Genomic DNA, 23937 nt, shown 5'->3' with positions numbered 1-23937 from the left:
TAAGGATCCAGCCGTGTTCTCCCTCGGTAGCACCGGCATCTCTACTATGGGCACCCGGCTGTGACATCACAGCCGGGTGCCCGCTGCCCATGCGCGAGCAGCACTGTGCTCTGCGACTGGTCCTGAAGCTCACGGCGACGGGGGTGGTTAAAATTTGGAGGTTTTTTTTTCTTCTTTTTTTTATTTTTTTTAATTTTAGCACAGGTTTAAAAAAAAAACTGCATTTTTGAATACAGTCACTTTGAAAATTCGGTGCCTTTAGCAGCCGAGTAACCCAGACGTGACGTCACGGACGTGCCGGCTGGTTGCTCGGGTCTCCTGGTGGGACGGGAGACCTGGGCAAGGTCGCGGAAGGTGGCGGCGGGGGCATCCCCTCCCGCTCACTGGAGTAACAATCGAGCGGCTCCCAAAATGGTACCGGGATGAGGCCTCTAGCTGCAGGCATCATCCCGCTACAACCACTTATTGCAGCCGACATAGATCTACATTGATTTGCGGTATGTGGTTAAACATTATAATAAAAATTTTAAAAAAAATTGTAAAATAAAGTAATTGTAAACATTTTTAAAAAAAATTATAATTTTTTTTCTTTACGTAAAAAAACTATTTAAAAGGGCTAATTTACACGGGTTCTCTGTTATGTTTGTGTCCGCTAATAATGATTTTAGTGTATTTTTAGTGAAAATATTGTCTTGATATATTTTGGGGGGGGGGGGCCCTGCCAGGTAGGCTGTACGGGGGGGGCCCTGTTATTTCTAACAGCAGCCCTGCTTATTCCACTCATCCGGGGCTGTGTATAGATAAAGGAACAGCGCCATCTAGAGGTTAGAGAAAGGCACAGCACCATCTCTACTGACACTGCTAAATTCAGTCTGAGCATTTAGGCTTCAATGATCCCACCTTTCAAGTCATGAACAGGTTAAGCCTTGATGGGGAGGCCAATCTCTCAAATGGTAAGATGTTCTAGAATAAATCAGACAGTCCAGCTGTGTTTGATTTACTAGCAGTAGATACAGTCAGATGGATGAATAGAAAAAGGGGGCCTCACCTTAAGATCTCCGGGTCCAAAGTAGACAGGTCCTCTGTGAATATGTAGGGAGGGTTACTGACCAAAGCGTCCACAGGGCCCAGGGTGAGGAGGTGCTCTGCAGGGTCTGTGTTAGAGAGGGAGGCAAGATTGAGGAAGGGTTGCTGGAGACAGAAGGGTTGCTGGAGATTGAGGAAGGGTTGCTGGAGGCGAAACAAAGGCTGGCGGACACAAAGGAAGATTTGTTGGAGGCAGAGGAAGGGTTACTGGAGGTGGAGGGAGGATTACTGAAAGGGTTGTCAGTGGTTGAGAAAGGATTGTCAGTGATTAAGAAATAGTTACTGGAGGCAGAAGATGGGTTGCTGGAGGCAGGAGAAGGCGGAAAAGGGTTGCTGGAGGCAGAAGAAGGGTTGCTGGAGGCAGAAGAAGGGTTACTGGAGGCAGAAAAAGGGTTACTGGAGGCAGAAAAAGGGTTACTGGAGGCAGAAAAAGGGTTACTGGAGGCAGAAAAAGGGTTACTGGAGGCAGAAAAAGGGTTACTGGGGGCAGAAGAAAGATTGCGAAGATGGGCAGGAGGAAGAAGAAGGGTGAGACGGAAGGGTTGCTGGAGGCGGAGGAAAGGTTGCTGGAGGTGGACAAAGCATTGCTGGAGGCAGAAGAAGGTGGAAAAGGGTTGCTGGAGGCAGAAGAAGGGTGAGACGGAAGGGTTGCTGGAGGCAGAGCAAGGGATGCTGGAGGCAGAAGAAGGGATGCTGGAGGCAGAAGAAGGGATGCTGGAGGCAGAAGAAGGGATGCTGGAGGCAGAAGAAGGGATGCTGGAGGCAGAAGAAGGGATGCTGGAGGCAGAAGAAGGGATGCTGGAGGCAGAAGAAGGGTTACTGGAGGCAGAAGAAGGGTTACTGGAGGCAGAAGAAGGGTTACTGGAGGCAGAAGAAGGGATGCTGGAGGCAAAAGAAGGGATGCTGGAGGCAAAAGAAGGGATGCTGGAGGCAAAAGAAGGGATGCTGGAGGCAGAAGAAGGGATGCTGGAGGCAGAAGAAGGGTTACTGGAGGCAGAAGAAGGGTTACTGGAGGCAGAAGAAGGGTTACTGGAGGCAGAAGAAGGGTTACTGGAGGCAGAAGAAGGGTTACTGCAGGCAGAAGAAGGGTTACTGGAGGCAGAAGAAGGGTTACTGGAGGCAGAAGAAGGGTTACTGGAGGCAGAAGAAGGGTTAGTGGAGGCAGAAGAAGGGTTACTGGAGGCAGAAGAAGGGATGCTGGAGGCAGAAGAAGGGTTACTGCAGGCAGAAGAAGGGTTACTGCAGGCAGAAGAAGGGTTACTGGAGGCAGAAGAAGGGTTACTGGAGGCAGAAGAAGGGTTACTGCAGGCAGAAGAAGGGTTACTGGAGGCAGAAGAAGGGTTACTGGAGGCAGAAGAAGGGTTAGTGGAGGCAGAAGAAGGGTTACTGGAGGCAGAAGAAGGGTTACTGGAGGCAGAAGAAGGGATGCTGGAGGCAGAAGAAGGGTTACTGCAGGCAGAAGAAGGGTTACTGCAGGCAGAAGAAGGGATGCTGGAGGCAGAAGAAGGGTTACTGGAGGCAGAAGAAGGGTTACTGGAGGCAGAAGAAGGGTTACTGGAGGCAGAAGAAGGGTTACTGCAGGCAGAAGAAGGGATGCTGGAGGCAGAAGAAGGGTTACTGGAGGCAGAAGAAGGGTTACTGGAGGCAGAAGAAGGGTTACTGCAGGCAGAAGAAGGGATGCTGGAGGCAGAAGAAGGGTTACTGGAGGCAGAAGAAGGGTTACTGGAGGCAGAAGAAGGGTTACTGGAGGCAGAAGAAGGGATGCTGGAGGCAGAAGAAGGGATGCTGGAGGCAGAAGAAGGGTTGCTGGAGGTGGAGGAAGGGTTGCTGAAAGCGGGAGAAGGGTTGCTGGAGGTGGGGGAAGGGTTGCTGAAAGCGGGAGAAGGGTTGCTGGAGGTGGGGGAAGGGTTGCTAGAGACAATTTGCCAGAACAGAAAGTCTAACCTGACAATATGTCATGCTGAAGAATCTGGATTCGATGCTCTAGATTGAGTCTGCAGAACAAAAATAGAGAGAGAGGTGATTGGACAATAACACGTATCCCCGATCATTCCATGTATGTATCCATTATAATTATAATGCTTCAAATTTCTTTTCTACAAATTTCCTCCATCCAAAAATAAAATGTAAATGATTTCCTAGGAGGCACGGCACCGGATTATTTAAAGAGAAATTATCCAGATAAGGAGGTGGGTGGGAAGTAGAAAGAGTTACCTTATTTCTACAATCTTTTTGGCTAACACAGAGTGCATGGAGATCCCTTACCCACATTATTAAATTGTTATTTTTTATATTACAAAAAATGTGTATATATACACATACATATATATTTATATACACACACATACACACACACTGTTTATACACTGCTCAAAAGAGTTAAAAGAAACACTGTTTATTCAGAGTATAGCATCAGTCAAACTCCTAGGATATTTATCTGGTCAGTTAAGTAGTACAGGGGGTTGTTAATCAGTTTCAGCTGCTTTGGTGTTAATGAAATTAACAGGTGAACTAGATGGGCAACAATGAGACAACCTCCAAAACAGGAATGGTTTTACAGGTGGAGGCCAATGAATTTTTTTTCCCCTACTCTTATTTGACTGTTTGTCACTAGTTTTGCATTTGGCTGGGGTCAGTGTCACTACTGGTAGCAGGAGGAGATACCTGGACCCTATAGAGGTTGCACAGGCAGTCCAACTCCTCCAGGATGGCTCATCAATACGTGTCATTGCCAGAAGGTTTGCTGCGTCTCCCAGCACAGTCTCAGGAGCATGGAGGAGATTCCAGGAGACAGGCAGTTACACTAGGAGAGCTGGACAGGGCCGTAGAAGGTCCTTAACCCATCAGCAGGACCGGTATCTGCTCCTTTGTGCAAGGAGGAACAGGATGAGCCCTGCCAGAGCCCTACAAAATGACCTCCAGCAGGCCACTGGTGGGAATGTCTCTGACCAATCAGAAACAGACTTCATGAGGGTGACCTGAGGGCCTCTAGTGGGCGCTGTGCTCACTGCCTGGCACTGTGGAGCTTGATTGGTATTTGCCATTGAACACCAGAATTGGCAGCTCCACCACTGGCACCCTGTGCTTTTCACAGATGAGAGCAGGTTCACCCTGAGCACATGTGACAGACATGAAAGTGTCTGGAGATGCCGTGGAGAACGTTATGCTGCCTGTAACATCGTTTAGCATGACCGGTTGGGTGGTGGGTCAATGATGGTCTGGGGAGGAATATCCATGGAGGGACGCACAGACCTCTACAGGATAGACAATGACACCCTGACTGCCATTAGGTATTGGGATGAAATCCTTGGACCCATTGTCAGACCCTACGCTGGTGCAGTGGGTCCTGGGTTCCTCCTGGTGCAGGACAATGCCCAGCCTCATGTGGTGAGAGTATGCAGCCAGTTCCTGGAGGATGAAGGAATTGATACCATTGAATGGCCCCCACACTCGCCTGACCTAAATCCAATAGAACACCTCTGGGACATTATGTTTCGGTCCATCCGACGCCGCCAGGTTGCACCTCAGTCTGTTCAGGAGTTCAGTGATGCCCTGGTCCAGATCTGGGAGGAAATTCCCCAGGACACCATCCGTCGTCTCATTAGGAGCTTCCCCCGACATTGTCAGGTATGCATACAAGCACATGGGGGCCATACAAACTACTGAGGACCATTCTGAGGTCCTGCAATGAAATTTCAGCAAAATGGACTCTCCTGCTGCATCATATTTTCACTTTGATTTTTGGGGTGTCTTTGAATTCAACCCTCTGTAGGGTGATAATTTTCATTTCCATCAAATTATGTGGCATCCTTTCCTTCCTAACACATTACCCAGTCCATACCAGTATAGATCCTAACACATTACCCAGTCCATACCAGTATACATCCTAACACATTACCCAGTCCATACCAGTATAGATCCTAAACACATTACCCAGTCCATACCAGTATAGATTATAACACATTACCCAGTCCATACCAGTATAGATCCTAACACATTACCCAGTCCATACCAGTATACATCCTAACACATTACCCAGTCCATACCAGTATAGATCCTAACACATTACCCAGTCCATACCAGTATAGATCCTAAACACATTACCCAGTCCATACCAGTATAGATTATAACACATTACCCAGTCCATACCAGTATAGGCGGAGTTCTACATTGGGTTGGTAGGAAGCTGAATCTGATTCATAGAGGAATTTATGGTGTCAGTTATTAAAGAGAATAAAGCCAACAAAATCTTAATCAGAAATCTCCTCTTATTGGTTGGTATCCTCGGTCACTTACCTCTCTGCGTTATCTCGGGTGAGAGTCACAGCCGCCTCGGTTTTATCTATGGCCAGGACACGAGCCTGAGACACAACACAAGCAATGTATTTATAAGAAGGAGAATATGATGTCACCCATCCACATCCCCCCTTCCTATCCTTCACATACTGCAACTACCATATACTGTACTGGATGCAATTCTCCTGGACTGGTGTCAGTGGGAGGAATAGTGCCCCATCATTGGTGTCAGCGGGAGGAATAGTGTCCCATCATTGGTGTCAGTGAGAGGAATAGTACCCCATCATTGGTGTCAGTGGGAGGAATAGTGCCCCATCATTGGTGTCAGTGAGAGGAATAGTACCCCATCATTGGTGTCAGTGAGAGGAATAGTACCCCATCATTGGTGTCAGTGAGAGGAATAGTGCCCCATCATTGGTGTCAGTGAGAGGAATAGTGCCCCATCATTGGTGTCAGTGGGAGGAATAGTGCCCCATCATTGGTGTCAGTGAGAGGAATAGTACCCCATCATTGGTGTCAGTGGGAGGAATAGTGCCCTATCATTGGTGTCAGTGGGAGGAATAGTGCCCCATCATTGGTATCAGTGGGAGGAATAGTGCCCCATCATTGGTGTCAGTGGGAGGAATAGTGCCCCATCATTGGTGTCAGTGGGAGGAATAGTGCCCCATTATTAATGTCAGTGAGAGGAATAGTGCCCCATCATTGGTGTCAGTGGGAGGAATAGTGCCCCATCATTGGTGTCAGTGGGAGGAATAGTGCCCCATCATTGGTGTCAGTGGGAGGAATAGTGTCCCATCATTGGTGTCAGTGAGAGGAATAGTGCACCATCATTGGTGTCAGTGGGAGGAATAGTGCTCCATCATTGGTGTCAGTGGGAGGAATAGTGCGCCATCATTGGTGTCAGTGGGAGGAATAGTGCGCCATCATTGGTGTCAGTGGGAGGAATAGTGCGCCATCATTGGTGTCAGTGGGAGGAATAGTGCTCCATCATTGGTGTCAGTGGGAGGAATAGTGCCCCATCATTGGTGTCAGTGGGAGGAATAGTGCCCCATCATTGGTGTCAGTGGGATGAATAGTGCCCCATCATTGGTGTCAGTGGGATGAATAGTGTTCTAAGAGCCAGATAAAGGGCCATGTCTAGCCTCCGGGCCGAAGTATAGAGACCACTGTTATAGAGGGAAGGGGTGAGCGTGTTCTTTAGTCCAGTCCTAGGGTGACAACATTGCTCCATAGATACAGTAGGATAAGTGAGCGTTGTCACTGTAGGACAGGAAGTTTGTTACCAGCAGGATCACTGGGGGAGGAGGGGGTTAAACAAAAAACAAAAAAAAAAAAAATGCAAAAAAGCTTGAAAAAAGAAAGCAAATGCAGCCAGCACATCCTAGGACTGGTAATACATTTTTCCTCTTTGGGTTACATTCCTGTGTATAGAATTCTGTGCAATACCTGGGGAATGTTCCGCAGCAAAGCCAAGGACACGGCGCCAGAACCACAGCCCACCTCCAGGATTCTGGGCTCAGCCGACTGCCTCAACCCCGGACAATCCGCCAGAACCAGTCCGACCAGTTCCTGGGAATTCCAGAAAAGAGAGAAAAAAAAACTATTCCCTAAAACCTTTCCAGTGCCAACCATAAAGTTGAAGTTTAATCTGCTTGTACCCGGCCAATGAAGCACGCCCTCTCTACTTAACCACTTCAGCCCCGGATAATTTTACCCCCATTTTTTTTTTTTTTTTTATTGGGAATGTTATATAGCAGAAAGTAAAAAATAGTTTTTTTTTCAGAATGGTCGCTCTTTTTTTTTGTTTATAGCGCAAAAGATAAAAAACTACTAGAAAATTACTTTATACTTCATATTATATATATATATATATATATATATATATATATATATATATATATATATATATATATATATATGAGATTTAAAGAAAAAAAATTGGGGAATGTTATATAGCAGAAAGTAAAAAAATATATATATTATTTTTTTTTCAGAACTGTTGCTCTTTTTTTGTTTATAGCGCAAAAAAAAAAAAAAAAAAAAAAAAAAAAGAAGAAGATCGCACAGGTGATCAAATACCACCAAAAGAAAGCTCTGTTTGTGGGAAAAAAAGGAAATCAATTTTATTTGGGTACAGCGTTACACGACCGCGCAATTGTCAGTAGAAATAACGCAGTGCCGAATCGAAAAAAAATGGCCTGGTCATTAAGGGGGTAAATCCTTTTGGTCCAGAAGTGGTTAACCAACTCCTTCCCAAGCCTAGTCCGACACTTCACTCTTACATGTAAAAATCTACTCTTTTTTTTTACTAGAAAATTACTTTATATTCCAAATAGAGATTATATATATATAATCTCTAAATCTCTCTCTATATATATATATATATATTTGATTTAAAAGAAAAAAAAATTGGGGAAGGTTATATAGCAGAAAGTAAAAAGATTATATTATATATATATATATTTTTTTTTATTTTATTTTTTATTTTTTTTTCAGAACTGTTGCTCTTTTTTTGTTTATAGCGCAAAAAAAAAAACGCACAGGTGATCAAATACCACCAAAAGAAAGCTCTGTTTGTGGGGAAAAAAATACATCAATTTTATTTGGGTACAGTGCGCAATTGTCAGTTAAAGTAACGCAGTGCTGTATTGCAAAAAATGGCCTGGTCAGGAGGGGGGGGGGGGTAAAACCTTCCGGAGCTGAACTGGTTTAAAAGTCTAAATTTAGCGGTCCTGGGACAGACAGAGGGGCCCCACAGAGGAGAACACGGTTTGTGTATTTATTATACCCAGGAAGCAGCGAATGCGAAGCGTTCTGTGACATCAGCACACAGCGCGCTCTATGAAAACTCTGCATTGCGCAATTTTTATTATCGTACGCGAGGTGAAATTCCTCTGCCAATAAGACAATGCCCAGTAAAGTGCCAACCGCCTGAGCTGATGAATAATCTCCTGGCATTTCCTGTACAAACAACGCGGAAATAAAAAAAAAAAAAGAAAACAAATATTTCTTACTTTCTTCTATATAACATTCCCAAAAGAAGAAAAAAAAATGAAAAATCACATTTTTTTTTCATAATTTTAGGCCTATTTGTATTTTGCTACATATTTTTGGTCAAAAAATAAATAAATAAATAAAAAAAAGACACCTTAAGGCTCGGTTCACACTGAGGCGACGCGACTCCTTACTACTTCGGGGGCGACTTGTGCATTCCCATGCATGCGACTTTGGAGCGACTTGCAGGGACTTCACATAATGGAAGTCTATGCAAGTCACTCCGAGGTCGCCCCGAAGTAGTACAGGACCCTTTTTCTAAGTCGGAGCGACTTGTGTCGCTCCATTAGAACGGGTCTTGTAGCGGTCAATGGACCGCGAGGGAGCGCAACTTGCCTGACAAGTCGCGCTAGTGTGGACCGGCTCTAAGTGTATATGGATTGGCCTGTGCACAAAAATTGGAGTAAATGTTGTGTTTTGAAGGCGATAGGCTCCGCGCTTAGGAAAATGTAATATGGATGTATATGTAGGCTGCAGCCTCCCTTTAATATAGCCAAAGACTATATAATAAAAGTGTAGGGTAAAATTAAGGGAATGGCGCTGTCTACTAAAAATATAAAACCGTGTGAATGGTAGTGGATAATCAAGAAAATGTGTAATGGTAGATTATAAATACACAAATTACAGCAATAAATATCACAAAGAAAAAAATATGCAGTGGGTAAATAATGAGAAGTGGTGAAATATAAGTAAAAAAGTGCTAAAATGAAATAGTGACAAATAGCGTATCAGTTGTTGTAGTGAGCCAAGTGTACACAAAAAAATATAAATATATCAAATATATAAAGTGCAGTGTAGGTGCAGGATAATCAATAAAGTGACAATGTGCACAAAGTGGCCCCTGTAAAGACAGTAAAGTGACCTGTGCACATAGCCAATAAATTAAATAATAATAATAATTAAATAATAAATTAAATAAAGTTCATATATCCAATAGAACAAAATAAAGTGGCCCCTGTAAGGCTCCGTTCACATGTCAGCGTATGGATCGCGGGCAGAACCACTGCGGTTCCGCCAGCGATCCGGAGATTATTGCAAATCGCAGGACGCCTGTGCGTTGCCCGTTGATTTGCAATAGCCCCCCAAACGCTGAGCGATGTTGCCGCGATTTCCGCCTGCCGAATCGCGGTAACATCGCGCAAAAAAAAAAATCGCGGGACGCATTACGCCCAAAAAAAGTACAATAGCTTCTTTGGCGCGTATTGCGTCCCGCGTTTTTTTTTTTTTGCGCGATGTTACAGGCGGAAATCGCGGCAACATCGCTCAGCGTTTGGGGGGCTATTGCAAATCAACGGGCAACGCACAGGCGTCCCGCGATTTGCAATAATCTCCGGATCGCGGGCGGAACCGCGGCGGTTCTGCCCGCGATCCATACGCTGACATGTGAACGGAGCCTAAAGACAGTAAAGTGACCTGTGCACATAGCCAATAAATTAAATAAAGTGACCAGGTGTCAGCCAATAAATAAAGTTCATGTAGCAAATAGAACAAAATAAAGTGGCTAAATGACAAAATATCAATCCAATAAAAGTGACTAAGTGGCGTAAACAGTCCGTAAAGAGGTAAAAGTGATGAAAATCTTCGAATAAGAAATATATACTGGAGGTGACCCCGTGGTGGGTAATATGGTGAGGTGCTCGGTGACTCCTAGGGTAGGTAGCCAACTCACCGGAAATACCCACCCCACACAGGGGTAAAAAGCGGGTATGGGAATAGTGGCAAAGATCCCTCAGATGGATCCTGGTCCTCTCTGGGGGTTCTGGGATGAGGATGTGCCAGGGGTGCCCTGTAGGGCTCTGGAGTAGACAGAGGTTCCTGTAGGAAAGCCTGGGTCCCGAGGGGGGTCCGCGCTCACATGGGGTGTAGTATCCAGTGTCAGCCAATCACAGCGGGATAGGGTGTGGGCAGGTAAATCATGTAGGGCAAAGAAAGGCTAATAGTGTGATCCTGTATGTTAAAAGCCTTTATTCTTACAAAAAATATACAAATGGGTACTCTGCTGAAGACGTTTAATTACGAAACGCGTAAAGCACCGTTGCATCAATTCCGGTTCCGGTATTCGCGTGGAACGTATTGCGTTCCAAGGGACAGATTGACGCTTGTGTATTACTGACTGAATGCGAGTACCCATTTGTATATTTTTTGTTAGAATAAAGGCTTTTAAACATACAGGATTACACTATTAGCATTTCTTTGCCCTACATGATTTACCTGCCCACACCCTATCCCGCTGTGATTGGCTGACACTGGATACTACACCCCATGTGAGTGCGGACCCCCCTCGGGACCCAGGCTTTCCTACAGGAACCTCTGTCTACTCCAGGGCCCTACAGGGCACCCCTGGCACATCCTCATCCCAGGGCCACCAGAGGGGACCAGGATCCATCTGAGGGATCTTTACCCCTGTGTGGGGTGGGTATTTCCGGTGAGTTGGCTACCTACCCTACGGGTCACCGAGCACCTCACCATATTACCCACCACGGGTCACCTCCAGTATATATTTCTTATACGAAGATTTTCGTCACTTTTACCCATTTACGGACTGTTTACGCCACTTAGTCACTTTTATTGGATTGATATTTTGTCACTTAGCCACTTTATTTTGTTCTATTGGCTATATGAACTTTATTTGCTGACACCTGGTCACTTTATTTAATTTATTATTTAATTATTATTATTATTTAATTTATTATTTAATTATTATTATTATTTAATTTATTATTTAATTATTATTATTATTTAATTTATTGGCTATGTGCACAGGTCACTTTACTGTCTTTACAGGGGCCACTTTGTGCACATTGTCACTTTATTGATTATCCTGCACCTACATTGCACTTTATATATTTGATATATATATATATTTATATTTTTTTGTGTACGCTCGCTCACTACAACAACTGATACTCTATTTGTCACTATTTCATTTTGGCACTTTTTTTTCTTATATTTCACCACTTCTCATTATTTACCCACTGCATATTTTTTCTTTGTGATATTTATTGCTGTAATTTGTGTATTTCTAATCTACCATTACACATTTTCTTGATTATCCACTACCACTCACACCATTTTATATTTTTAGTAGACAGTGCCATTCCCTTAATTTTACCCTATAAATATTGTGTTTTGTTTTCTTTTTAATTTATGAAAATGTTTTTTTTAACCAAGAAAATCGCATTTGAAAAATTGCTGCGCAAACACCGTGTGACATAAAAAATTGCAACCGCCATTTTATTCCCTAGGGCAGTGATGGTGAACCTTGGCACCACAGATGTTTTGGAGCTACATTTCCCATGATGCTCAACTATACTGCAGAGAACAGGAGCATCATGGGAAATGTAGTCCCAAAACATCTGGGGTGCCAAGGTTCACCATCACTGCCCTAGGGTCTCATATATCATGTTTGGGGGTTTTGAGTCATTTTAACATGTAGGAGCGGAGTGCCAGGATTGGCCGGGTATGGAAGTGGTTAACTGACGCTATAATTATGGCACTTATATTAGGAGATATTCGTCCCATGCGGCGAGCTCTTACCTCAGTCTCAGGTCGCGGGATAAAAACGGGCGGCCTCATCTGCAGGGTCAGATCCAGGAAGTCCCACTCTCCAATAATATACTGAATAGGGACCCTGCAATGGGGAGAGACATGAGATCTATTAGATTGTAAGCTCTGAGAATCAGGGTCCTCCTAACCTTCTTGTACTGAATTATTGTATTGTCACCATACTGTCTCACTTTAAATTATAAAGTGCCGTGCAAACTGCTGGCGTTATATAAATCCTGTAAAAAAATATTAAATAAATAATATATAAAATCCTGTATAATAATAATAAAAATATACAAATCCTGTAAAACAACATCTAAATAATAATACGTTTATATATATATATATATATATATATATATATAAATCAAGAGAGAGAGAATAGATTTTATATTATATTATATATATATATATATAATCATGTATAATAATACATTTTATGATAATGGTTATCATTATTATAATAATAATAATATGTATCTTGTAAAAAAAATATATAGAATGTATATATGAATCATGTATCATATATATAAATCCTGTATCATAACAACAATACTAACAAATCCTGTATTATAATAATACTAAATATATATATATATATATATATATATATATATATATATATATATATATATATTTAAATCTTGTATTATTTCTAAATATGTAAATGCTGTATATTAATATATAAATTGTGTATCATATTAATAATAATAACAATAAAAATATACAAATCCTGTAAAATAATAATATCTAAATGCCATATAAATCCTGTAAATAATATATAAAACCTGTATATGAGAAATAATAACATTAAAAATATACAGGTCCTGTAAAACTATATCTAAATAATAAAATAAATTATTAAATAATACTAAATAATATCTAAATAACATGTAAATCCTGTATCATAACACTATATATATATATATATATATATATATAAATCATGTATAATAATAATTTTAGTAATAATGATAATAATAAAATAAATCTCGTGCAATATATAAATAATGATATATAAATCATGCTATAATAAATATACCAATCCTGTATAATAATAATAATAATAATAATAATATTCATAAATCCTGTACTATAATATTGATTATAATAATGCTATATAAATCCTGTATAATATTGAAATAATTATATATACCTAAGATGTAAATCCTGTATAATAATATAAGTATTAATATATAAATCCTGTATCATAACAATTACATTTGGAAGGATTGGGAAACAGAGATTTCGGGCACAAGAGTTTTGTTAAAAAGATTTCTTTTATTCAACACAAAACTAAATATTTTAAAATCATAGAAAAATACAGGCAAATAATTGTGTATTAAGGACACAGTGAGACCACACAACAATGGTCTATGTTATACAATATCTCAGTGCATAGAACTTATAAAAGTCGATTTACATACAGTTCAAAGTACAAGATCATTAGTAGTCATATAATCCTTGGAAACGTATTGTTTGATATCAGAAGAACCGCCGACGGACACCCAAGCAGTATGGTGCCGGTCAGCGGGGTCGACTGAAAGTATAAGTTAACATTCACCATGTAATATATGACCTTTGCTCGACATGTTTCGCTTTCTTAGACAAAAAAGCTTCATCTGGAGCATATCATTTCTTTTGTCTGTGTGAGAAATAACAGTATTTAGATAGACTACATATATATGTTACCTTATTCTCAGTATGTTATAATTACAATTGCATATCATTTATCTTTCCTTTTGATTACATATAATCGTCTTACATCTCTCAGATAAGTCCTTCTATTTTTGCAATATCAACACAATATAACATTGGGTCTTAAGTTGCATTCAGACACTAGAGGAGTTTAGGGGAAAGAACGGAGGCTGCCAATAGCGAGTATATGTGGGGATCCATGCTGTAGTTATAGTATAAGCATATATATCCTATTTATATACCTGGTAAATGGACAGAAAAAAGTATACATACCTGTACATATAGTAATCAGGCACATATCTCAATTTCCATAGAGAATTCTTTAACGAGGAGGACTGTGCGTTTTGGGAAGCTCAAAAAAGGCAATGTATAGTGACATAGTAGTGAGGGTAGTCACTCCATGTCTCATATCTGGGTGGATGAGAGCAGAAAAACAATGTTTCTCAGAGTAGTAAGCGTTTTTATTCTATGATATCACTTTAAGGGAAAGCCCATAGGAATGCTAAACCATAAGCTCAAGTGTTTTAAAGTGGTAAAGTCAGTATGCCTCATGCTTGTTATAAGAGTGTGTAAGTACCTATAGAGCCCATAAACCATCTGCCCTAAAAGGGGGGGGGGGCAACAGAAAAGACACATAGTCATTCTGGACCGTAAGAGTAGACAGGTGCCATGCGTTTATAAACGATTATACACCAACATACAGATTTTACCCATTCGTGTATGGGTTACCCCTATAGTAAAATATATATCATGTATATTGATTTGCTTTGACACACATATGTGAATATGTGTGTGTAATCAATTTAGTATCCGGCCCACCCTCCTCTATAGTAGTAGGGGGGTGACCAGGGTTATATATAAATAGGCAGTTGCTACATAGGGTCCAAGATGAGTACATGCAAAGCGTACTTAGAATAAACATAGGTAATAGATATAGTGGTAGATATATAGAGTGCCACCCAAAATGATAGATCCCTATGCAGTATGAAAGTTCCAAACATATACAGACACCTTAGCAATGCTCACCAAACTTAGGAAGGACCAGAGCTTAAATGTAGGGAGCGTGTCTCCTCTGCTTGTATGTCGGCTGTTAAGCACAGTAAGATTAAGGTGAATTCCCGGATATCACAAAAGTGTAATGTTACAGTATTAGTACTGGCCATATACAGCTTACCCCTTGCCACGCTGTTCCCAGCTTCCGCACAGTCCTCACCGGATGGGGAACCTCCACCATACCAGGGCTTGTAAATGGCGCCCTTAAGTAGCATGGATCCCGGGCGGTTCGTCAAACGAACCGCCCGGGATCCATGCTACTTAAGGGCGCCATTTACAAGCCCTGGTATGGTGGAGGTTCCCCATCCGGTGAGGACTGTGCGGAAGCTGGGAACAGCGTGGCAAGGGGTAAGCTGTATATGGCCAGTACTAATACTGTAACATTACACTTTTGTGATATCCGGGAATTCACCTTAATCTTACTGTGCTTAACAGCCGACATACAAGCAGAGGAGACACGCTCCCTACATTTAAGCTCTGGTCCTTCCTAAGTTTGGTGAGCATTGCTAAGGTGTCTGTATATGTTTGGAACTTTCATACTGCATAGGGATCTATCATTTTGGGTGGCACTCTATATATCTACCACTATATCTATTACCTATGTTTATTCTAAGTACGCTTTGCATGTACTCATCTTGGACCCTATGTAGCAACTGCCTATTTATATATAACCCTGGTCACCCCCCTACTACTATAGAGGAGGGTGGGCCGGATACTAAATTGATTACACACACATATTCACATATGTGTGTCAAAGCAAATCAATATACATGATATATATTTTACTATAGGGGTAACCCATACACGAATGGGTAAAATCTGTATGTTGGTGTATAATCGTTTATAAACGCATGGCACCTGTCTACTCTTACGGTCCAGAATGACTATGTGTCTTTTCTGTTGCCCCCCCCCCCTTTTAGGGCAGATGGTTTATGGGCTCTATAGGTACTTACACACTCTTATAACAAGCATGAGGCATACTGACTTTACCACTTTAAAACACTTGAGCTTATGGTTTAGCATTCCTATGGGCTTTCCCTTAAAGTGATATCATAGAATAAAAACGCTTACTACTCTGAGAAACATTGTTTTTCTGCTCTCATCCACCCAGATATGAGACATGGAGTGACTACCCTCACTACTATGTCACTATACATTGCCTTTTTTGAGCTTCCCAAAACGCACAGTCCTCCTCGTTAAAGAATTCTCTATGGAAATTGAGATATGTGCCTGATTACTATATGTACAGGTATGTATACTTTTTTCTGTCCATTTACCAGGTATATAAATAGGATATATATGCTTATACTATAACTACAGCATGGATCCCCACATATACTCGCTATTGGCAGCCTCCGTTCTTTCCCCTAAACTCCTCTAGTGTCTGAATGCAACTTAAGACCCAATGTTATATTGTGTTGATATTGCAAAAATAGAAGGACTTATCTGAGAGATGTAAGACGATTATATGTAATCAAAAGGAAAGATAAATGATATGCAATTGTAATTATAACATACTGAGAATAAGGTAACATATATATGTAGTCTATCTAAATACTGTTATTTCTCACACAGACAAAAGAAATGATATGCTCCAGATGAAGCTTTTTTGTCTAAGAAAGCGAAACATGTCGAGCAAAGGTCATATATTACATGGTGAATGTTAACTTATACTTTCAGTCGACCCCGCTGACCGGCACCATACTGCTTGGGTGTCCGTCGGCGGTTCTTCTGATATCAAACAATACGTTTCCAAGGATTATATGACTACTAATGATCTTGTACTTTGAACTGTATGTAAATCGACTTTTATAAGTTCTATGCACTGAGATATTGTATAACATAGACCATTGTTGTGTGGTCTCACTGTGTCCTTAATACACAATTATTTGCCTGTATTTTTCTATGATTTTAAAATATTTAGTTTTGTGTTGAATAAAAGAAATCTTTTTAACAAAACTCTTGTGCCCGAAATCTCTGTTTCCCAATCCTTCCAAATGTAATTGATCAATTGAGGATAGGGGCACACCCTAAATTGGATACGTCATGGCCAAGATGGCTGCTATCTGTGGACACATGACTTGTAAAATAATTCTGTATCATAACAATATATATAAATCATGTATAATAATAATTTAGTAATAATGATAATAATAAACTAAATTGCGTACAATATATAAATAATAATATATCAATCCTGTATAATAACAATAATATTCATAAATCCTGTACTATAATATTGATTATAATAATGCTATATAAATCCTGTATAATATTGAAATAATTATATATACCTAATATGTAAATCCTGTATAATATTTAAGAATTAATATATCAATCCTGTAAAATAATAATAATAATAATAAATATATACTTTAACTGGTTCCATCCTATGGGGGAATGATGGACCTTACGTCGATCCAGGTGGATGTCATAGGACCTCCCGGATCGCGCCCCACAGCAGAGCGTGCAGCGACGCGATCTGTCACTGTTTGGACCTTCTAGCAACAAGCTCCCTCCCTCCCACTCGTCGTGGTATTTTTATGTGATTTTCTCTGGCACCTTGGATCCGGGTTTAAATAAAGCAGATGGGAAATTGTGCAATGATGGATTTTGTTTAATCATATGAGTGCATGAGAGGGGAGCCAACTGAACCAAATAAGAAATGAGAGGATAGACCTGGGATGGCGATATCACACGGGACTGTCAGTGGAATGCCGCGGCATATATCTGTGAATGATTATATTGATCAGGCACATAATGTACTGCCATCTGGTGGTGAGTGTGAGGTTTGGAAGGTGGTGGATTATGGCACATATCGTACTGCCATCTGGTGGTGAGGTTTGGAAGGTGGTGGATTATGGCACATATTGTACTGCCATCTGGTGGTGAGGTTTGGAAGGTGGTGGATTATGGCACGCGCCGGATGGGTATATCACCGTATGAGCAGCTTTACACATTTGTCACGCAATGGATTAATGGACAATTTATTTTTTAATTTTCAGTTTAATATACACAAATATTTTTTTATTTTATCACAGTTTGCTGGATAACAGCGTTGGAACACGTACATTGTATCATTTTTTTCTTTGTATATTTTTTGTGGATTTGATTCTAAATATTATTCACAGATTGGTCAGCGCAGCTATTATAAAATTCTGTCCAGATGACTGATCACTGTACCTGCCTGCTGCCAATACCATGTGACCGCTGTGGCCAATAAACAGCAGGTCACATGACAGTTGTAAACAATGGATGGCTTTCTTTCATGTCAACCATTGTGTAAAAACTGTGTTGCTAGGTGTGATTGGTCACAGTGATCACATGGTACCGACAGGGCCAATCACAGCCCATCTGTACCATGTGATCAGCTGTGGCCAATCACAGCTAATCACAACAAAACAAACTAAATTAAATCGATTTTATTCGATAAAATGCTTGCATATAGCAATGAAATTCATGGCTATAAGCAAACATAAGGTGTAAAACAACAACAACAAAAAAATACTAATCACTTCCCCAGAGTAGTACAATTTTATTTAACATTATTTTGCTCTGGTCAAAATGTGATAAAAAAAAAAGAAAAAAAAATCATAAAAGAAATATATATATATATATAATTTCTTTTATGATTTTTTTTTTTATCACATTTTGACCAGAGCAAAATAATGTTAAATAAAATTGTACTACTCTGGGGAAGTGATTAGTATTTTTTATATATTTTTATTTTATAATTTATATATATATATATATATATATATAATTAAAAAAATAATAATCGTAAAAAAAATAAAACAAATATAATTAATAAAATAAATAAATAATGATCAAATAACAGAACCCTAAAAACTGACAATATTATTTTCCTAAAATTACATCCGATAAGTGAATGGCCATTTTAGCATGCCTTAAGCACCCTTAAAGTGCCACCTGAATCTATGAAGCAGCCGCAGTCTCTCCTTGTCATTTTCTATAGAAACCTTCTCACCTCTTCAGCCGCTCCTGTGTCATCTTCTCTATGTGTTTCAGTTGATCTTCAGAGACCGGAGAACGAGCCAGACCCCGAAACTGCAGCCAACAAAAACAAAAGCAGAACTTGTTACCTTCACTGCACGAATACATTACTGACACGTCACAATATACAGCAACCTAGTCTGCTGCAGGCAGGAGGAAGCATTTCCTCAGTCTCTCTTCCCCCAGAGTTCAGACTGCAACACTGTAACTTTGTAGCCAGTCAGACAAGGTGAGAGGCTGCAGCAGGGGCTGAACGTAGAAAGTTGTCCTTCAGCTTCACTCAGTGACTTTGCCTAGGCTGAGATGATGTCATCAGTCTGCTGCAGGCAGGAGGAAGCATTTCCTCAGTCTCTCCTCCCTCAGGCTGCATTCACACCCGAATAAAGCATCTTTGAGCATTTTTCAGGCGTTTTTTTACTCGTTATTATGCAGCATTTTTTAACTTTGGCATTTTTTTTTTATTAGCCAATAGAGAACACTATCATCTGTTGCATCATTTGTTGCTTTTCCATTAGTTTTTATTTCTATTTTATTATTCATTTACTATTTTTTTTTTTTTTTCGTTAGGGTAAGGGGTTAGAGTTAAGGTTAGGATTAGGAGTTGGGGTTATATTTTTAAAATTATTTTTGTTAGGGTGTTAATACTACTAGCAGAACTACTACTAATAATAATAGCAATAAAAAATGAATAAATAAATGTAAAATAAAAAGACACTAATAAATAAAAATAATCATAAATAAATTAAATAAATGAATACTAAGTAATAATAAATAACTAAACGCCCTGACACAAAATAAATTATATATATATATATATAAAAAAAATAAAAATAAAAACAAATATATATATATATATATATATATATATATATATATATATATATATATATATATATATATATAATATTAAAAAATATATATATATAAAATAAAAAAAAATAAAATATATATATGTGTGTGTGTAATACATACATATATATATATATATATATATATACACACATATATATATATATACATATACACACACATATATATATATATATATATACACACACACATATATATATATATATATATATATATATATATATATATATATATATATATATATACACACACATATATATATATATATATATATACACACACATATATATATATACATATACACACACACATATATATATATATACATATACACACACACATATATATATATATATATATACACACATATATATATATATATACACACACACACATATATATATATATATATATATATATATATATATATTTTTTTTTTTTTTTTTTTTTTTTTCAGTTGTTTATTATTATTTTAATTTTTTTTTATGTATTTTTTTCCTTTAGGGTAAAGGGTTAGAGTTACAGTTAGGTTAGGATTATTTATGTTAGGGTGTTAATACTACTACTAATAATAATAATAATAATTGAATACACAAATAAATAAAAATAATCATAAATAAATAATAAATAAATTCAATAAATGAAAACTAAGTAATAATAAATAAATAACCCCTAACCTTAAAGTATAACTAAAGGCAAACTTTTTTTTGTTTTGGATAGAGTGGAGAGGGATTAGAACCCCTGTCAGTTTTTATTGCTGTGTCCCCCATTAAGGAGATTCGCCCTCTCTATATTCCATTATCATTGAAAGTGAAAGAAAATCCCAAATTTTGGCTTATCCCCAGAAAAGTAATAGAGGAGAAATCTTCCCATGGGGACACTAGTTCTGGTGATCTGGGGGTCCCCAAGTAATTCCCTTATCAGGGATTTCCTTTCACTTCCTGTTTGGTTATTGGACAGGAAGTGATGGGAAATCTCAATTGGACAAAGATGGCGAGAAAAAAAAAAAAAAAAAAAAAAATCGGACAGGGGTTATAACCTTCCCTTGCACTATCCAAAATGAAAAAAAAGGTTTTGCCTATAGTTATATTTTAACTCCTAATCCTTAAAAATAATAATAATAATAATAATAATAATAATAAATTACTAAATGCCATAACTTTATAAAAAAAAATATTATATTTTTTTTTTTTTTTGGGGTTTAGGCGTTTATTATTTTATTTTTATTATATTATTATTTTAATAATTTTTATTATATTATTACTTTTTTGGGCTTCAGGAACTGAGAATAATAGATGTTTTTTTTCTCCCCGCGCCGTGCGTTGTCCTTACCGTCTTCGCTCCAAGCGCATGCGCTATTAGAATCTCGCTGGATTCCTTCGCCTCCGGAACGCCGCCATCTTGGAAAACTTTCCGCCAATGCCGCGCCAAGTTCTCCGCGGTCGCCGCGGCTGAGCCAATCCTCCGGCGCGATAGGCGGGCCGCTCTGGCGAGGAGGCGGGGCAGGTGGGAGGTGACATTCATGACCTGCAATTGAACAAAGATGGAGGCGAGAAGAAGAGATAAATGATACATTTATGAAGACAAACTCCATGCAGCTTTTTGTTTGATTTAGGATGGAGGGGCTGCTGGGGCCCGAGGGACACACTATAACTACCCAACGGGCCACATGGGGCCTACAGACCACGGGATGAGCATCTGGGGGGGGGGGGGGGTTACAGCCTCTGTTAGGTTTTTATTCCGCTCTATGCCCTTATTGGAGGGATTGCCCCAAGTCAGGAAGTGGGTGAAAATCTCCCCAGTGGGGTCACAGACAGAAAGAAAACTCTTATTGCTGACAATTAGACAGGAAGTGATGGGAAATCTCTCTCCTGTATTTGTAACAAACATTCCACCCCCACCCAATCATATATAGTGTCCTATATATCCTGTCCTTGTGACATACTCTACCCTATGATGTACAAGGGGGGGGGGTCACAGGGACAGGAAGTAAGGAAAAATCTCCCTCACAGATAGAAAAATAAATACCTTATTGTTGTCAATTAGACAGGAAGTGATTGGAAATTTCTCCAAGAGGGACCTTCCTGCCCTTGTGACAACCATTCCACCCCCACCCTATCATATATGCGGTGGGGGGGGGTTAAGTCTCAGGAACAGGAAGTGGGTGAAAATCTCCCAAATGGGGTCACAGACATAAAAAAACAAATGTAATGCTGTCAATTAGACAGGAGAGGATTGGAAATTTCTCCAAGAGGGACCTTCCTGTCCTTGTAACAAACCTTCCACCCCCACTTTATCATATGGTAAAGTCCCAGGAACAGGAAGTGGGTGAAAATCTCCCCAATGGGGGTCACAGACATTCAAAAAAACTTTAATGCTGTCAATTAGACAGGAAGTGATAGGACATTTCTGCAAAATGTGACAAAACATTCTACCTCTACCCTATGATGTACAGGGGGGGGGGGGGTCACAGGGACAAGAAGTAAGGAAAATCTCCCCAATGGGGTCACAGATAGAAAAAAAAAACGCTATTGCTGTCAATTAGACAGGAAGCAATTGGAAATTTCCCCAAAAGGGACCTTTCTGTCCTTGTGACAAACATTCCACCCCCACCCTATCAAATATGCCGAAAGGGGGGGGGGGGGGTTTAAGTCTCAAGGACAGGAAGTGGGTGGAAATCTCCTCAATGGGGTAAGATAGAAAAGAAAAAAAAACCTTACTGCGGTCAATTAGACAGGAAGTGATGGGAAATCTCTCCAAACCTCTACCCTATGATGTACAGGGGGTGGGGTCACAGGGACAGGAAGTAAGGGAAAATCTCCCCAATGGGGTCACAGATAGAATAGAAAAAACCCTATTGCTGTCAATTGGACAGGAAGTGATTGGAAATTGATGGAAATCTCTCCAAAAGGGAGCTTCCTGTATTTAACAACATTAACAACCATTCTACCCTCACCCTATCATATATGCGGAGAGGGAGGGGGTTTGTCTCAGAAACAGGAAGTGGGTGAAAAATCTCCCCAATGGGGACACAGACAGGAAATCCCTCAACAGACCAGGAAGTGACAGGAAATCTCTTCAAAGGGGACCAACTCATCCTGGTGACAACTTTTCCACCCCATTGCATCTTGTATGGGGGTCCCAGGGGCAGGAAGTGAGGAAAAGTCTCCAAATGGGGGTCACAAACAGAAACCCCCCCCAAAACTGTCAACAGGACAGACAGTGATGGGATACCTCTCCAAAGGGGTCCCTCCTGTCCTTGTGACAACCCCCCCCCCCCCCTCCATCTTGTTACTGGGGTCCCAGAGAAAGGAAGTGAGGGAAAATCTCCCAATAAGGTCACAGACAGAGAAAGAAAACCCTCAACGGGACAAGAAGCAATGAGAAATCTCTCCAAAGGGGACCTACCTGTGCTTCTGATGACATACCCCTCCCTCTTCTTGTATGGTGGTGGGGGGGGGGGTCACAGAGAAAGGAAGTGAGGGAAAATCTCCCCATTGAGATCACAGACAAAAAAAATTTCATCACTGTCAACAGAGCAGGAAGAAATTAAAAATCTCTCCAAAGGGGACCCTAATGTTCTTGGGACAACCCCCCCCCCCAATCTTGTATGGGGGTCACAGGGACAGGAAGTGAGGAATATCTAATAATAGGGTCACAGAAAAAAAATAAAAATCTTCAACGCTGTTGACAGGAAGTGATGGGTAATCTCTCCAAAGGGGACCCACCTGTGCATCCGACTACTTATACCTCCCTACCACCACCCCCCATATCTTGCAAGGGGTGTCTCAGAGAAAGGAAGTGAGGGAGAATCTCCCCAGTGGGGTCACAGAAAGGAAGACCCCAAACGCTGTCAAAAGAAAATGAAGGAAAATCTTGAAGGTGGACACAGCGCTACAAACCCAAAATTAGTTCTGATCTTCCCCTAAGCTGTTGTAATTGCTCTCTGTGACCCTATTGAAGGTTGCCCATCACTTCCTGTCCTGGTGACAACCGTGCTACCAAAACAGGAAGTCAGGGGACATATCCCCACAAGGGGACACCGTATACAATAAAACAAAGGATCCACTACAGGTACTACAAGTCCCAGGATAACAGCCTTAGTCTAATGAGGGACTACAAGTCCCACCATGGCAGCCTGAGCCTAGTGAGGGACTACAAGTCGCAGCAATCCTTGACTAATGGTTCAATTCCCAGCACACAGCTTGCACCCCTATACAATGACATACCTGGCACCGAAAGGGGTCACTACACATGGAAACACAGAACTTCCTGTCCCCCCCAGCACATTAATTCCTACTGTAAACAGTCACACAACAT

General features: G+C 40.3%; 1 protein-coding gene across 1 annotated transcript in view; it reads right to left on the bottom strand.

Annotated features, from left to right (window-relative positions):
* The window catches only part of HEMK1 (HemK methyltransferase 1, mitochondrial release factors N(5)-glutamine), a gene marked incomplete at its 3' end in the record, with an annotated part of 28995 nt that extends 5063 nt beyond the window's left edge, over window positions 1-23932 (bottom strand). Inside the window, exons 1-8 of the mRNA XM_082266642.1 lie at window positions 23847-23932; window positions 20950-21144; window positions 18722-18801; window positions 11974-12067; window positions 6829-6951; window positions 5383-5447; window positions 3031-3080; window positions 1049-1154 (exon numbers count right to left, since the gene is read on the bottom strand). Coding sequence (XP_082122768.1) covers window positions 1049-1154; window positions 3031-3080; window positions 5383-5447; window positions 6829-6951; window positions 11974-12067; window positions 18722-18801; window positions 20950-21144; window positions 23847-23873 — 740 coding nt within the window. The 5' untranslated portion in view covers window positions 23874-23932. The remainder of the gene's footprint in view (window positions 1-1048; window positions 1155-3030; window positions 3081-5382; window positions 5448-6828; window positions 6952-11973; window positions 12068-18721; window positions 18802-20949; window positions 21145-23846) is intronic.
* Window positions 23933-23937: the final 5 nt, after the last annotated feature.

Source organism: Pelophylax lessonae, assembly GCF_965119305.1.
Source record: "Pelophylax lessonae genome assembly, chromosome: 8".
In the NCBI taxonomy this organism is placed as follows: domain Eukaryota; kingdom Metazoa; phylum Chordata; class Amphibia; order Anura; family Ranidae; genus Pelophylax; species Pelophylax lessonae.
This window is presented reverse-complemented; position numbering and strand designations above follow the sequence as displayed.